General features: G+C 46.8%; 1 protein-coding gene across 1 annotated transcript in view; it reads left to right on the top strand.

The window, feature by feature from the left end:
- The window catches only part of IL1RL2 (interleukin 1 receptor-like 2), a 39351-nt gene extending 22479 nt beyond the window's left edge, over nt 1-16872 (top strand). The window contains exons 5-9 of the mRNA XM_008591736.1: nt 292-428; nt 6383-6526; nt 12957-13118; nt 14819-15196; nt 16823-16872. Coding sequence (XP_008589958.1) covers nt 292-428; nt 6383-6526; nt 12957-13118; nt 14819-15196; nt 16823-16872 — 871 coding nt within the window. The remainder of the gene's footprint in view (nt 1-291; nt 429-6382; nt 6527-12956; nt 13119-14818; nt 15197-16822) is intronic.
- Nucleotides 16873-17505: the final 633 nt, after the last annotated feature.

Below are 17505 nucleotides of genomic sequence, written 5' to 3'. Positions count from 1 at the left end.
GAGCGCCGCCGCGCTTCCCAAGCGGCGCACTTATCCAGTGCGCCACCGGGCCGGCCTAGAAAGTGCAAATTTCAACCTTCACTAATGACGAGGTCCAATCAGGAATCGGTCATCCACAATCTACACACGTCAAAGGGCTACTCAGTGAAGTACTCGTAGGATAAAATGATGGCCCAAAATGTACTCCAGGAAAACACTTGATCTCCAGAAAAAGGATTATGAAATGTTTTGGGTAAATATTTTATGTGGGTGAATACTCATGGGTTAATGATCAGCTCTTCTCTTTTATAGAAGCTGTGCTGCTTTTCAGGAACACACTATGTGCACAGTAAACATAACCTTCTTAGAAGTAAGAATGGAGGATTATGGCCTTCCTTTCACATGCCGTGCTGGAGTGTCCGCAGCGTACATCATGTTAGAACTCCCAGGTGAGGTTCCAGTGGGATACAGTGTGTTCAAAACGATGGCCAGGAAACACAGGAAAGAAATGACATTAAATGCTCCTTGTGAGGCAGCAGGGTGGTATTGAATAGAGACACTAAATATGAAATCTGGAGAAGAGCTGGTGTCTGATAATGTTCTTAGAGTAAGGCTATGATTTTATTGCAGTGTACTTTTAAGGTGCCATATTAATGTATATGGAAATTTTAAACATCAAAACTCTAAGAAGCTATTAAATATGATTGCTCAACTTATATAGCCATTTGCTTGTGGTTTTCACCTTTTAGATGGTTTATTATAAATAGCTGGATGTATAAATAGATGCTTATGTAGACTTTTACCATGTAGCTTTGTAAAATTGTCAATGAGGCTGAATTCCAACATTTGAGCAGGAGAGCTTCAAACTCACTGTGTGTACAGACTACACTCCTAACCCTGTTCAGAGCTTATCCATTAGAGGTAATAAAGCTGGAGGATAGACAGTTAAGGGTAAAATCAGAATCTTGAGAACAACTTTAAATTCATAACATTCCAGGGGAAGTGTATGAACTACCTTGTAAAATGCCATGTGGTTGACCAAGACGGTTTTTTTTCTTGATTCTATTAATATCATTTTTGTGTGTGTGGCTAGCTATGTGCGAGAGAGGGCCTGAATTTGCTAGTGTCCCTTAAAGATCAGTTAAACCCATGTTCGCATGCATCTAGCTAAAGTCCCAGCAGAAATGTTTTTCTAGAACTTAATACAAAATATAGTGGTTGCCACAGGAGCCAGCACATGTGTTTTTGCTCATGCTCAGCTCCTAACCACATAAGTGTTCATCGCCTCCCTTAGAACAGGGGCGATTAAGGAGATGTCCATGGCAGCTAGCAGTTCCAGGTGTGCACGTTCTCACCTCGCTTCTGTGATCAGGGGGCCAAGGTCACTCTGTCTCCAGCTGCCCCGACTGTGAGTGAGCACAGCCCCTCCTCTCCTCACCCCGGACCCGTGGGGAATCCTCTTGGGTTGCGTCATGTGGAAGGAGCCTTGGGCTCATCTGCCACCACTGTCCATTTTTCCTCTTCTCCCTGGCTTCTCCTTGTCATGGAGAGTCACTTTCCATCACTTTCCCCCCAATCAACTGCATGTGTCCCATCTTTCTCTCTGGCACCTCAGGGTGATTCTTGAAGTCCCAGCATCGGTGCTGTTTTCTTTCTGCATCCTCATTCCCACTAATCTCCCTTCCTTTTATGGTATCACTGTCAACCCTGTGCAGGTGCAAATTCCAGATCTCCAGCTCTGTTCTCTCTTCCCATGTGGCCGCCTGCATTCCCAGCTGTGTACTGGACTGCGGGCACGTTGGGCTAAAGATTGGAAGCATATTATCCTCTCAAACCTCTGGGTTCTCTTCCTGTTTTTTTCTCACCTTTGTTCCTGATACCTCCATATCTTCCACATTATCCAGGCTCAGAATCTGGGGTCGCTCCGATGCCCTCTTCTGCTTCCCTCATGCCTTCACCCAGTTACAGTTGCCGAGGTCTGCAGAGCCTTCCTACGCAGGGCCTGCCTGCTGCAGCCGTCCCCGCCTGCCCGCTCCCCCTAGCAAGTGAGGTGGCAGAGTGGTTCCAACCCAGGCCTTTAGGGTCCGGGTTTTTAGGATCAGATCCTGGCTTTGCCATGCGTGAGCTGTGTGAACTCAGGACTTTTAATGCAGCCTCTCTGTGCCTGCGTTTCCTCGTCTGTAAATAAGGATCATAACAGTACCTTCCTTCAAGCGTTGTTCTGAGAAACAACTGGGATTTTCTTTTTTTTTTTATTGTGGAATATAACATACATATAGTAAAGGACACACAGAATATATGGATCACATAACAACTAATAAAAAGTCATTTCTTTGCTTTTCCATCTGCATTGATATCCCTAACAAGAGTTTAGTTTGGCCTGGTTTTGAGCGTTATGTTAAGAGCTTATACAGGATGTTTCCTTTTATGTCTGCTTCTTAGCTCAGGTGTGTGGGGTTCACTGGCACATCGATGATGCTGCAGGTACCTGTAGTCTGTTCATCTCATTGCTGAGTCCTGTTCCGTTGAATGACTAGGTCACGATGTATCCATTCTACTATAAATATGTGGTCATTGGCATTGTTCCCAGTTTGGGACTTTTAACAAATAATGCTGCTAGGAAAATTTCTGTATGTGTGTCCTGGTATCCAAGTATGTGCGTCCCTCTGTGATACATCATTCGGAGTAGAATTTCCAGATGAGAGCCTGTCATTAGCTTTTCTAAATAATGCCATACTGTTCTCCAGTGTGATTTACCAATATTTACTGCTAGGGCTAGCAGTGTATGAGACTCAGATGAGATACTTTTATAAACCAAGCACACAGCCTGACATTTCGTGAATTCTTTAAAAAGTGCTTATTTTTATTAGTATTATCCTGGTTCTGCCCATTATTAGGTGCCATTTGGAGGATTATATCAATTTTCTTAGTGGTTTCTTTGCCTTGAGGATTTTTTCTGGTCCAATATATTCTGGTGACCATTGTAGAGTCATCTTCTCCCAGGGTGGCTATTACCCTGCCACCCCTGCCTGGACATTAGTGACACCTCCTTACCCCTGGGATGAACTGGAAGCCCTGGCTTGGCTTTCCGGGTCTCCCTGGTCTACCTGATCCCACTCATTTCTTAGTCGTCTCTCTCATTTTCCCTGCAGACCAGAGGATTGGAGCAGAGACAAAGGTGAGTCTCTGTGGGCCCCGTGTTTTGATGAAGGAAGTGACTTTGAGGCCTTTGCAGCAGTGTGTGGTAGGCCGAGAATGACTAGGTCACGATGTATCCATTCTACTATAAATATGTGGTCATTGGCATTGTTCCCAGTTTGGGACTTTTAACAAATAATGCTGCTAGGAAAATTTCTGTATGAGTGTCCTGGTATCCAAGTATGTGCGTCCCTCTGTGATACATCATTCAGAGTAGAATTTCCAGATGAGAGCCTGTCATTAGCTTTTCTAAATAATGCCATACTGTTCTCCAGTGTGATTTACCAATATTTACTGCTAGGGCTAGCAGTGTATGAGACTCAGATGAGATACTTTTATAAACCAAGCACACAGCCTGACATTTCGTGAATTCTTTAAAAAGTGCTTATTTTTATTAGTATTATCCTGGTTCTGCCCATTATTAGGTGCCATTTGGAGGATTATATCAATTTTCTTAGTGGTTTCTTTGCCTTGAGGATTTTTTCTGGTCCAATATATTCTGGTGACCATTGTAGAGTCATCTTCTCCCAGGGTGGCTATTACCCTGCCACCTATTTCCCTGCCCCCCCTGCCTGGACATTAGTGACACCTCCTTACCCCTGGGATGAACTGGAAGCCCTGGCTTGGTTTTCCGGGTCTCCCTGGTCTACCTGATCCCACTCATTTCTTAGTCGTCTCTCATTTTCCCTGCAGACCAGAGGATTGGAGCAGAGACAAAGGTGAGTCTCTGTGGGCCCCGTGTTTTGGTGAAGGAAGTGACTTTGAGGCCTTTGCAGCAGTGTGTGGTAGGCCGGTGAGGACAGGATCATTTTTCACCCAGGGAGCAGGGCAGGATCTGCTGGCCTCTCCTCCCCTCTCGCTCCGCAGTAGCTTCCATCAGAAATGCAACCTGGCTCAGCCCGGAGGGAGTGATTCTGGGTCCACCCCAGGGAAAGGAGGGGAAGCTGATTGTGTAAAGCCTTGGAGATTCCACAAGACCTGACGTGGTTACAACTGAAATCTGCCTCAACCTAGAAGTTGGAGCTCTTTGTTTGTTAACCTAGACTGAAGCTGGCCAATGCAGATTTCCATGCCAGTAGAGACTTACTGGTATCTGTGTTCAGAAGGATTCTGAGACCACGTCCTGGCTCCGAGGCACTATGCTGTCACCAGCTAATATCTGTCAATCACATGCAAGGAGGGAAGGGTCCTTTGTTCGCTTTGTTTCAGGCTGATTAAGAAGCTGTGCTTACTAAATTCATCTCTGTTCCTAAGGACAGTCACTTCCAATCTCACATGCAGTGTGTTTGGTCCCGTGCGCTTTGTTTTATTTTCTCTGAGTTCTCAGGAACATCATCCTCTAAACTCAAGCCTTTTGTTGGTTTTCTTGGGGGCAGAGTTATGGTTCCAGCTTCTCCATTTGACTTCCTTATTTTTGTTGAAGACACATCCAGATTTGAATCTTATTTGGTTTGTCTGAAACGGATCACTAGAAAGTTGTTTAGATCAGATGTACCCCTCTGTGAATTTCTTTTGATTACTCGTTCTCACCTACTGTCTCAGTTGGAGGCTGGGGGTAGCCATATGGACTCAGCCGGTAAATACCTCCTTTATATATATAGCAGGGCATCTGGTATGTATATCAACAGTGAATTTTCCATTTATTTCTATTTCAAAGCCTCTATTCCCTTTGAACTTATTCATCGATGTCCTGATTTTGATTTAATCATCTTTAAACTCATTTACAGAGCAGAAGATATCAACACTCCTGAATGCAAGGAACGATCAACCCAGAAATTTCAGACCATCTCTCCTGTCTATTGCCAGGGGCTTTTAGAATCCCATAAATGTTGTGGGCATGATCTTCCTATCATGATAGTTTTCACTACCAAGGTCTCTAAAATATACACTAAAACTTGCCTGACCTGGATCCTCCCAGAGGAAGAAGTGGCATTGCTGCTCCAAGAAGGAATCACAAGCTGGGAAAGAGCAAGGGGGTGGGGGGTCTCTCTCATGGTTAGGAGCCAGAAGTTCTAAAAAGTGGTCAGGATTCGATCAGGCACCCACGTAGAGAGCAGTTCACCTGGCTGCAGTGGGGCTTAGTTGGGGGGGATACCAAATGCGATTTCAGTTGTTGGCTTTGTTGTGTGAAGTATTTAGAGACACACAATAACAAATAGGAAGTCTTGGGCCTCGAGATGTCTACAACATGGTGTGGCTTAGGGCCGGTTGTGATAAGCTCTTAATGAGCATTTTAAAAATAAAAGTGTTCTGGGGGTGAGAAGAAAGGACCCCTGTCCTTCCCCTCCTTGCCCACCTCTGGTGAGGAGGGAGGCTCAGGCAGGGCCGATGGAGGAAGCGGTGTGCGAGGTGGGCTCCGAGGACCGAGGTTTCTCTCTTCCTCCCTCCTCCTTCCTCTTTTCCAGCTCTCTCTGCCCTGGAGGCTCCTGCGTCGGCGGCAGGGTCTGGGCTGTGGCAGGCAGGAGGCTGGGCCGTTCCTCTTCTTGGACACGTAGAAGCGTGTTTTGCGGACTTGCAGTGCCAGAGGAACGGGTTCTGCTCCTTGGGCTCTACCCACCACTCGTGCTCATTGTCGCCGGGCACCATGATCCCCGGGCACAGCGGGGTGCACATGCCCTGCCAGAGGCCAGGCCGTGTCTCTCAGACTCCTCTGTCACCAGGAGGGTTGGGCGACGCTCTGGCCCTTGGCCGGTCTTGTGGAGCCAGCAGCAGTGGCTTCCAGGGGAGACAGCTGATGGCCCTTTATTTGTGATGGGAGCCTTGCTGCTCAGTGTTGAGTGACCGGGAAGCAGTCGGAACAGTACTGTAATCGCCAACATGCAACAGAACCACCTGGGGAACCTCCAAATAAGCTTATTTGGGCTGGGTCCCTGGACAGTCTAGTGTTGTCACATAAGGCTTGCAGGTAGCAGAACCCGGACATGTGTGTTTGGAGAGCGGTCCTCATGCAGCTGGGACCAGGTATCAGTATCCAGCGCTCTGAGGAATTTTCCTCTCCTGGGTTCCCAAGAGCCCGTCTCTGTCCTAAAATTCACAGTCCAGATCAGGTTACTCTACTCCCAAGCCTATTACTTAACTTTAAAGAAATATTTAAGCAGTGCCCTTATTGACATTTATATATTTCCATCTGGCATTTAGAATGTGATCTGTATTAGTGGAGGATGTACTTGACTCTGTATTCTTATTATTTTGCTGTCATTTGTAGCTCCAGATTTTCGAGCTTACCTGGTCGGAGGGCTTGGCGCCTTGGCACTTGTGGCTGCGTCTGCTCTGTGCGTCTACAACATTTTCAAGATCGACATTGTTCTTTGGTACCGCAGTGCCTTCCGTTCTGCTGGGACCATAGAAGGTAAGTGTGTGTAATCACTAAAAAACGTCTCAAATTTGTTACCCGCTCACCCATATAACCACTTTAACATGCTTTGTCGTATTTTACTAGCTTGCCTTTCATGTTGTTGCAAATTTAGAGGAAGGTATGCCCTGGAACTGCTTATGCTTCAGAGAAAAGATCTGTCTGTGCTCATCAGTGTCCTTCCATCAACTAAGGCTTACAGGTCCTAGTGACAAGTAGCAGGAGCAGGTCATCCTCAGAGTCCCACTGCAACCATGTTAGAAAGGCCCTCACATCCATCAGTGTTTGCAAAAGAGGAAAATTCCTCGTAGAGCCAGGTCTCTGCATCACGATGTGTGCTCAGCACAGCGGCACTTTGTGTTATGGGGAGTGATGCGCCCTGTGGCACCCTGTGGGTGCAGATCTCTAGGCCCTGTCCTTGGTAGAGAGAGAGATGAACCTAAGTCTGAGTGTGAGTTTTCTGCTTCTCCCTCTATGAACTTAGAAAGATATTTAATTTTCTTCTATTTCACAGTTATAGAAAAGAAGACAGGAATAAAGGCAGGGAGAAAGGAAGGGAGGGAGGGAAGGAGGGATGAAGGGAGACACAGAGGGAGGAAGGAACAAAAGAAAAGGAAAGAGAGAAGGAAAGAAAAAGGAAGAACGGAAGAAGAAATCAAGCGAATCCCCCCTCCCCGAGAGCTGGGGAGTGACTGAGCTGAGCTCTGTGCAGGAAAGCACTCAGCAGGGGCCGGGGCACGGGGGCTCCGCTGCTTGCCTGGAGGTCAAAGCAAGCTGCTCCCCTGCACCACCACCACCACTCTACTCTGGGGTTTTAGTCTGTGGTGTCTGTCCTGCCAGCGCTATTTAATACAGAAATCTTCTCTGTGACTTTGACACTCTGAGGGACAGGCATTTTCCACCATTGTGGTTGTAAATCTTTGTGCTATTTGGATAGAAAAATTAATATAAGGTCAAAAGAAATCTGTGCAGCTGATAAGCATGGAGATGCACAAATTTATACCTTTCAAGTCCAGAGACATGCAGTGATAAGAGGAGTGGAAAAGTGGGGGAAGTGGGTGTTCGGGCGAGTTTTATGAGTAGCTGATGCACAGCAGAGCACCATTTACACTGAGTGCCTGATTTGCACACTAAATACACAGCACAAGTTGTCCACATGTTTGATAAAACACAGATGTCCTAACTCAGACTTGATTCTAAGTTTAAGTTCAGAATTCAAAATTAGCAAGCCTTGAGCCAGGTAGAGAGCACCAGACTCCTTTTTGATGGCATAATTCAATCGAGCCTTGCCTGTCCAGCACAACCTGAAGTGCTGCGAGCACTGCAGATGGCCAGACTGGACGAGGGGCTTTCAATTTTTGGCTGTGGTCACTGCAGAGGCTGCCCTGTCTGAGCCCACCCATGACTGTCCTCCTGCCTGCATCCGTTTGAGAAGACAGTTCAGTCTACCCCCACTTCTTTTTCCTGACACACGTGTGAGTGGTTCTGCTGCTTTCTGTTTTTTGACTATTGGAGGGCTGTGTCACTTTGCGTGGTGTTCTGGCCCCATGGCGTGTCTCCCTGTCTGACTCACACCTCTCCTGAGAGTGTGACTGCAGCCGTGATGTGCAGAGTGCGTGGTCAGCCCAGCAGGAAGAGAAAAAAGGAATAGTGACTCACCCTGAGCAGGAGGAACTGGGCACATGAGCCGCTCAGGGAGCCCCACCCTCTGCTGAGACTGGGCTGCAGCTCGAATTCTGAACCCAGGGCTGAGCATTTGGAGATAGGAGCTGACAGGCAGCCAGTGGTCCTCTTTGTTTAAATTCAGAAATGTGTGCACTTTGTGATTTAATTCTCTACAGCTCATTCTATGAGAATTACCCTGTAATCACATCCCTTCCCTTTGAGTGTTGGCTTTGACAATGAGCTGGTGATGCGACTCCCAGATAAGTCTCGGATCCTGTTTACAGCTTTGTTTCCCTGAGGATGTTTCCTGACTTATCTGGGAGCACACCGAGCAATAGACAGCAGATACAAATGAGGGGGAGCGATTATGTCCCTTTTATGATAAGTCATTTACACCACCAGCTGGATTAAGCTTGATAACACCACTAATAAATAGTTAGGTATGTGTGACACAGTTGTAGTCAGAGTCATTGACAGGCCTGGCTGAAGTCGGCAGATTCTGTATATACTCAGTCAAATCCAAGCACTTTTATGATTCTCCTGCCAGGTGTGCAGGTGTGTACAAGAATGGAAAGCTCAGCTTAAAAATGCACTGGAGAGATCTGCATGTGCCTCACCTTATTCCAAATAGGCTTATGGAGAATGCACCTGTAGAACAGACAGATTAAAAACAGAACAGTTGAAGCAACATACTGTACCCCGTAAATATGTACAAGTGAGTGTTAAAATAAAATAAAAACAAAATAGGTACAGTGAACAAAGGGGAAAAAAGGTAAAATGGTGAAATAAATCAGGGTGGAGTTAACGACAAATCTTGGATGGTTTTTAGAGGTGAATTTGCTCTCAAAGCTAAAAGAAAGGCGATTACAAGATCCATTGTGTGCTGTTCACAGAAACCTTTCAGTTGCTCATGAAAGAACATGGCTTTTCCGGGACTAGTTTCAAGGGAGATTTTTTGTAGGGAGTTCTTTTAAAACAGGATGATGTAAGAAACCTTGTCTGCCTCAACATTCCCGTGGCAAATGTAATAACATGTTTAATGTGGCTTTTCTTCTAGTGTCTCTTATGCATGTTGAGGCTAAAAGCCAAACCTTACGCAATTCAGTAAAACATTTACAGGAAGGCCAAATTGAATCTGTCTGATTTTCCCACCAGTCTGGTTTGGACGGGTCTAAAATTTAACAATATCATATTGAGAGAAAGCAGGAAATTGAATAATCTTTAGGTAGTCTTTCATAAATACTAATTTATTCAAATGAGCTTTTGTATCTTAAGCCAACAGCCAGCAAAGGCATATGCACATGCTTAAACACTGAAGGCAGGGTTGGTTGCATCTCCTGAGAAAATGAAGGGACTCGGCCAGGACCTGGGTAGCTGTCACCTCAGCGTTACAGAGACGCGCCGTGCAAGTGTCTGCCGCAGGGCCCAGTTTCCTCAGAATGCTCGCTAGTAGGTCTGCGTTTCTGGAATCTTCTTGGTGAAAGACAGTTGGGAGGTGTCCAGCCCATTGTTACTTGTTGCTGTTCATTGTTATCTCCTCAGTTACTGTTCTAGTTGCTACAGCTGGGAAGGATATTACCTCAAAACTCGGTGGCACGAAACAACCACTGCTAATGGAGTCTGTGGGCCAGGAGTGTGGACAGGCACAGCGGGGACGGCCTGTCTCAGCTCCGGGATGTCTGGGGTCTCAGCGGGAGGAGCGGCAGTTGATTGTGGCTGTCATTGGTGGCCTCAGCCCCTCCCCACAGGGGCCTCTTGAAGCGACCTCTCTGTGTGGCCTGCTTCAGGCTTCCTTGCAGCACAGTGGCTGGCTTCCAAGAACATGTGTTTCAAGAGCAAGAGAACCAGGCAAAAGCCATGGTTTTTTTTAAAACCTAACATCTGAATTTCTAGATCAACTCCACCACATTCTATTTGTCGGGGCATCTGCAGAGGCCTACCCAATTTTAGGGAGAAGAAATAGATCCCGCCTCTTTGTGGGGGTGTGGCAAGGTTCTGAAAGAACTGTGGGACTGGAAACACTGCTGGAGCTGTTTTTGGAAAATACAGTCTGACGCAGTTGCACAGGACCCATGAGGGACAAGCTCTGAGACGTTCCTGCTCCTAATTCCTATGTTAGCCACACCAGAGGGACCCTGGCCCTGGGCTGAGATCAAGTCTGTGCATTTACCAGCTGGGAGACTTCAGAGAGCTCCTGCAGCCTCGCTGGCCTCGGGTACCTTATCACACTCCAGGGATGCAGCCGTGTTCCTCACAAGTGATCGTGACAGGCAAAGCCGGGAAGTGCCGGCTGCTGTTGGCCTGCAAAAGGCAAAAGCTCCTGCTGCTCTTTTGCTGCATTTCAGGAAATGATGCACTGGCCATGTGAAGGTGATGGAAACCTCTGCATTTGAGAACCAGTCAGCAAGTCGTATCTCTATTCAAATGCTTAGTCAGAAAGAAAGCGTGAAAAAAAGATGACCCCAAAATTCGGGATGTTTTTATATTTTGAGTTTTTGAAAGGTGCGAGGCTTTCTCGCTACCCAGATCTCTTCTGTTCCCGAGTTTGGATGTCCACAAGTGCCTGCGTCCTAGACACCCTGCTCACAGACAGGGAACAGGGGACACTAGCAAAAGAGAGAATAACTTGTCAAAAGTGGTGTGTTTGCTTCATAGTCCGAGGTGATGGGGAAAAAAGAGAATCAGATTGAGAGAAAAGAGTTACCAGTGGCAGGGCCTGGGACAGAGGTGGCGATGAACCTGGATGTTCACTGTAGTTTCGAGGCCGGGAAGTACCGCTTTGCTGGGGAGGCTGCTCTCTGCGGTGAACGGAGCACCAGCACGAGCAGACCCTTATCAGAAGCAAAAGGAGAAATACGACCAAACGTTTACACGGAACAGTTTGATTCCCTAACAGTTCAGAAACATAAGAACTTTACCAAATGTTTCTTTTAAAAAAATTTTTTTCTATTCTATAATCCTATGGCTTTGGAAAGTCAAATGTCTGACTTTAAATTTAATACAGAAAAATATCCACTTGTTGAGTGGTGGTCCAGACCAGTGACCTGCAAGATTCCACAAGGAGTTTTCGTTGTGTTGGGTTTTTGCCAACTCTAGACACAGATTTAATCGTTCCTTTAGTACCTGCCCTGTGATTCCACTTTATTGAAAAGCTGAAATTGACCAGTCCCCAGCATCGTGATAACCTCTTTGGGCCTCTGTAAAATCAAGCTTCATGCAGACATTTGGCAAGGGCTGACTGAGACGGCTCCTGCGCCAGCTCCTGCTCCAGGGGCTGAGAGCAGAGCAGGGAGCCCAAGTCCCCACTCTCACATGGCTTCCTGTCATCACAGAGGGTGGGAAGGCAGAGAAAGAGTGCATATGTGTGCGTGTGTGTGTGCAGTCCCATGTACACATGCACGCGTACGCAGGACTGCGTGTGTAGGACTGTGCACGTGGGGGCACATGTGTGCACGCGACCGCATGTGTATGCATGTGTGTGCACAGGTGTGCATGCATGTGCGTGCATATGTTTGTGCATTATCATTCTTCACAGGAAGGCCAAGAGCAGAGACCTGAAGGCTGGCAGAGGTTGGTGTGAGAACTGATGGAATGAGAAAAGGCAACATGTAAACTGTAAAGTTCAGTATATGTGTTAACTATTGTCACTTAGACAACTAGAGGAAAGCAAGATTTTGCCTTCTCTTGTTAATCTTAGAAGCACCCCATCTCCAAGCCCATTCATCAAACAAACTCCCATGAAAAGGGATAGAAAAGAAAGCTCCCCTCTCGGGTTCCCCATTAGGTTGGCTGTGACTTTCCAAGCGGCCCGGACCTTGAAATCACATTTTCCAATGTGACGCCCACAGTCCCTGTCCTCCCATGCAAGCCCTCTCGCCCTGCTGAAGTGTCTCGTTCACAGAACTCCTGGGAAGGCCCTCTTTGTGCCTGCTCACCCTCCACTCTCAGACCCGCACTTTCTTCTAAACCCTCCTCACCCTTTAAAATCCCTGGACCATGCTGTTTTGAAGTTTTTTCCGGAACTCCAGACAGTAGGGAGTTCCCTTTCTTCCTGTCTCTGCTGTTCACTTAGCCGTTGCAGTCTTGTGCTGCCTTATGCTGTTTTTGCTCTGTGCATGTGAACGTCTGCCCAGTTAGATCCCGGGTCTTGTGCATCCTTGCACTGGCGAGCACAGAGACTGTTTTTAGTGCTTGCTCAGTAAATACTGCTCATTGTGACAGTGGTGACGTGCTGTCATGCTTGACTTCTCAGAATGGCATGGCAGATCCCTAGGGTCTGCTCAGATGCTCGTTCTCTTTATGACACAAGTCTGCACAATTGCAGTGATGGAATTCACTGGTGGGTCTAAATTAGGAGGGATTAAGCCTGTTTTGCCTGGTACGGTTAGGGCAGAACTCTGTGCACAGGCCCCACCAAGGGTAACATGGGTGGAGTCTGCTGCTCTTAATTCTCATTATCAACCACATCACAGGGAGAAGTGGGCTTAGAATCGAGACTTGGGATGGAATTAGGAATGGTGGAAGTGGTGCAACCTTCCCAGTCTCACCTCCATTCTTGTGTAGTGGGGAGGAAACCTTGCAGGATGATTTGTGAGAGTGAGATGTCATAGCATGGCAGTGCCTGGCACCAGCCAGCAGGACACCCTGAAGTCACTGAACCCAAGCCAAAAGCACATCATGGCAGCACCTCGGCTTCTCACCTTGCTCACGTGAGAGAATTTGGTGGGAATGATTCCTTGAGCTTGTCCCACTTCCTTTTCAGACGGGAAGCTGTATGATGCATACGTCTTGTACCCGAAGCCTCAAAGTGAAAGCCAGAGTCACGACGTGGACACGCTGGTGTTGAAGATCCTGCCCGAGGTGCTGGAGCAGCAGTGCGGATATAAGTTATTCATATTTGGCAGGGATGAGTTCCCCGGACAAGGTGTGTTTTAAGTGAGGTATAAAAACAATAATAATAAAAAAGAACCTCTCTCTTCCTTCACTCTACGAATAGCAGCAACTCTGCTCGCCTTCCCTGTGGAACCTCAGGGAGGCTGTGACCAGAGCCTGCAGGCTCCCTTCTCCACGCAGCTCATTCCTGCACCGCTGTGACTGGCATTCCTGGGGCCAGTCGTGTGGGTCTCACTTTAGAGTAAGGATGTACTTAATCCATCCACATGAACAGTGGCCCGTGACGTAGTCTTGACCAAAAGACCGAAAAGAGACAAGTGGTCATTTGCCCTCATGTCACTGAGACTAACTGCAGAGTGTTCTCTATCAGTTTGAATATTTAAATCAGGTCATGTTTAAAGGTGATTTTATAAACCTCAACCTCACTCGCTCCTTCCCCACCTACATAAAATGGGAGATTTTTAAATTTACTTCTCCCATTTAATAGAAGTATATAGCTTTGGGCAAGTCAATGGACATCTCTGAATCTCAGTTGTCTCATCTGTAAAATGGGAATAAGAAAACTTCCCTGACTCAGCTGAGCGACGTGGATGAGGAAATCTGAGAAGGGACAGTATGGAGCTCAGCACACATTGGACGCCCAACACAGAAGTTCCCTCCTGTCCTCTGTTCTCTCCCCGTAAAATGTAAAAGTACAGTAAAACGGCTGAAATCTGAAATAAACATCCTTTTTTAGTCACTGGGAAATGTTACTCACTCACTTCTTCAACAAATATTTATTGAGTGCTCTATGTGCTGGCTACTGTTCTAGGTACTAGAGATACAAAAATAAGCCAAAGAAGAAGAATCTGTCCTTAGAGTTTGCAGTCTATTCTTATATTCTATGGGAGGCAATTGCAGGCCAGAGTGTTAGCAGCGATGGGTGTTTAAAAAACCCACCTCTCCCTTCCCAAGTAATCAGTAGGTTGTGCTATTTGGGTTCCAAGTTAGTTGCATAGATCCTGGTCGGTTATTTATTTATTTATTTATTTATTTATTTTATTTATTTATTTATTATTTTATTTTATTTTATTATTTTATTTTATTTTTTTAAAGATGACCGGTATGGGGATCTTAACCCTTGGCTTGGTGTTGTCAGCACCACACTCTCCCAGTGAGCCAACCGGCCATCCCTATATGGGATCCGAACCCGTGGCCTTGGTGTTATCAGCACCGCACTCTCCCAAGTGAGCCACGGGCTGGCCCATCCTGGTCATTTAAATAGGTATAAAGAACAAGAGGAAAACACAAATACAAGATTAACACAACATCAGAGTTAATTACATTTTTCCCTAGCCTTTTAAAATCTACTTATTTTTTAAAAAAACATGTTGATTATCTACTATATACCTGACCTACAGCTAGTCTGGAAATACAAAGTTAGGCACAATAAGATACTTGTTTGCTGAGGAAAGTGACATACCAACAAACTACCAAAAAAAAAAAAAAAAAGCGATTCATGACCATAAAGAACTGATTCTTTAGGGAAAACCAGAAAGGCTTCACAGAGGAGGTGATAAATTAAACAAACAAACAAAAAATTCCCCCACACTTTTGTTAATCCATTCCTAAGTCCTGTTCATTTTAAAGTCCATTTTTTCTTCTCAGTGCCATTTCTAATATTCTCAGTAGCATTGTGACCCGGGCTGTGTTAATCATGAGATCTTCTGAATCTGTTTTCTTTATTTCTAGCTGTGGCCAATGTCATCGATGAAAACACTAAGCTGTGCAGGAGGCTGATCGTCATCATAGTCCCCGCATGGCTGAGCTTTGGCCTATTGAAGAACATGCCAGAAGAACAAATCGCAGTCTACAACGCCCTCATCCAGGACGGGATGAAAGTCATTCTGATTGAACTGGGGAAAATTGAGGACTATACAGCCATGCCAGAGTCAATCCAGTACATCAGACAGAAGCACGGGGCCATCCAGTGGAGCGGGGACTTCACAGAGCAGTCACAGTGCATGAAGACCAGGTTTTGGAAAAAAGTGAGATACCACATGCCACCCCAAAGGTATCCACCCTCTGCGGTCCAGCTGCAGAAGCGCGTGCCCTCCAACTGCACAGCAGGCAGGTGGGAGGCCAGCGAAGGACACATCACACACTGACAGGTCTGCAACATGCAATGGCTCCTGCGGGCTGTGCACCCCTGAAGCTTGCGGTGACGGACTTGTGCGAGAGCTTGCGTTTGTCTGTTTGTTTGATGAGAGCTACTTCTTTAGGGAAGGATGTCTCTCCAGAAGGCCCTCGCTAACCTACTAGCTCCCGAACACTCATGAACACTCGCTGAGCTTGGGGCGGAGAGAGCATTTGGGCCCCTTGGGAGTGGGACACAGGGTTTTATGGAGGGAGGTTCAGATGTCAGAAAGTGTGGCCCATGGTGTGGCACCCGTGGGGCTTGGGCAATCGGGACGACAGCAGGCTGGTTTGTGGCTGTGGGAGGGCTGGCAAGGGTCACCACAGTTTGTCCGTCCCTGGCCAAATTTGCATAAGAAAGAAGGTTTAGGTGTTCAATGGCGAATGGACAAAGAGGCAGTTTATGTGAAAGCTGAAGGCTGCCATTAATTCTCTCCTGTCTCACCAGCTGGGCCTCATGTCCTGGGGTCTTGGTTCCAGTCCTTGGAGGTGGACCCAGAGCTGATGGGATAACTTGACGGGGTGGGGGCTGACCTGGAGGTGGGGATGACAGAGAAGGGGAAAGACAGGTGCTGGGACCCTTGGTGACTTTCCAGTTGACCTTCCTACAGTGACTGAGTTAGTCACAAATCCTGCTTCCCTTAGTCACTCCCCTCAAACACTGAGTCTGTCCGTGAGAAAGACCTGAGGGGAGACTGAGTCACATCAAATAAAGGGTCTGGAGGATATGGCCTTTTCCCAGAAGACCAACTGAGGTGAAGATACACGTGAGAAAGTGCTTGTCAGACCCCGTGATGTCGTGAGGAGCTGTCCGACCAATGTGGGTACTGGGGAGTGGGGGGCCATGGCCGGGGTGCCTCTTGCTCCTGTGGGGACCCCTCAGCAACTCTGACAGCTTCCTGCTGTGTCCCAGTCAACCTTTCCTCAGCTCTTGACTCCACTGTGTATTTATAAACTTTCTTCCAGCACATATTTGGTTGGGTTGATTTGGTTGGTTTGATGGTTGATTAATCCATGGCTGTCTGGAAAATGAAGAAAGTAGAAAATTCCTCCCTGGTTTCTTTCTTAGAACAGAGGCTGCCCTACAGGTGACAAATCTACCATGCCTGGAATGAGCTCCTGGGGCTGACGCTGGCTCTCGGAGCTGCGGAACATCGGGTGTGAATTGCCAGAGGCCTCACATCTCAAGTGGAATTACTCTGGGGCCCTGGAGGGATGAGAACTCTGTGCAGTGTCCCCTCCGCTCCTGTACCCAGGGAGCAGCTGAGGAATGCTGCCGCTGCCTTAGCACAAGGACACCCCAGGCTCAGGCTGTCCGAGGAGAGAGACTCTCCACTTGGGCAGGACTTCAGAGCCCTGGCTGCTGTCCTCCAAATCCGCCTGTCCTTGGAGAGTCTCTATTAAAGGAGGCAGTTGCTGATCACCTTTCAGGCCCTGGCCTAGCCACCTAGAAACAATAACAAAAGAGAATCAGAACCTGCAGGGATATACTTTCAGATAACACGGACTAGAAGACAGATCTTCTCTGTAAGGGAGACAGTGCATCTTTTCTGATTTCAGGCCCAGAACTGGGCTCAAGAAAAAAGAATTGTCCTTTCATGCCTGGTTAAGACCTGCTGCACTGAAACATTTGGTTGAAAATGCCTTGTTTTGCTCTGTGTCTCCTCTTCCCCACACGCGTTTATTTCCAGGGCTGTGCCTGATGGCTTATGCCCTTTCCCCTGTCTTTCTACAATGAAAAATGAAACTGTAACTCTTGTAAATATCAGAAGTCCATGACATAAATTTTCTTCTCAGCTGAGAAACAGAAATCACAAAATTACTTGTTAGTACCCATGTGAAAATCAGAAACATTTTTCTCAGTCCAGAAAATAAAAACCTATTTTTACTACATTCAAATGATCAGCTTGTCAACATTCAGATATTTTTCAACTTAATTATACTTTTCTGGTGGGGTTGTCAACTGAAAATTTGGGCAAAACCCAAACTGTGTCTGTAGTTACAGAAAAACGTGGGGGTAAAGTCATAGTTTTTTTTACTAACTCACTGGATGTATTTTTCTCGGTCTGAGTCACTGACATGTACCATTTTGCTGGATTTATTGTTGTACCTTACCTTTAGCCTGTGGGACCTGGGGACCTGGTGAGTGTTGTGGTCCCCACAGCTCTTCTGACCCCACCTGTCCCCCTAATTCTGTCTTCTCTTTGTTGTTGTCAAGATTTACTTCCCGCCCCCAGCCACCA

The sequence above is a fragment of the Galeopterus variegatus genome, unplaced genomic scaffold (assembly GCF_000696425.1).
Source record: "Galeopterus variegatus unplaced genomic scaffold, G_variegatus-3.0.2 Scaffold7234, whole genome shotgun sequence".
NCBI classification, from domain to species: domain Eukaryota; kingdom Metazoa; phylum Chordata; class Mammalia; order Dermoptera; family Cynocephalidae; genus Galeopterus; species Galeopterus variegatus.
This window is presented reverse-complemented; position numbering and strand designations above follow the sequence as displayed.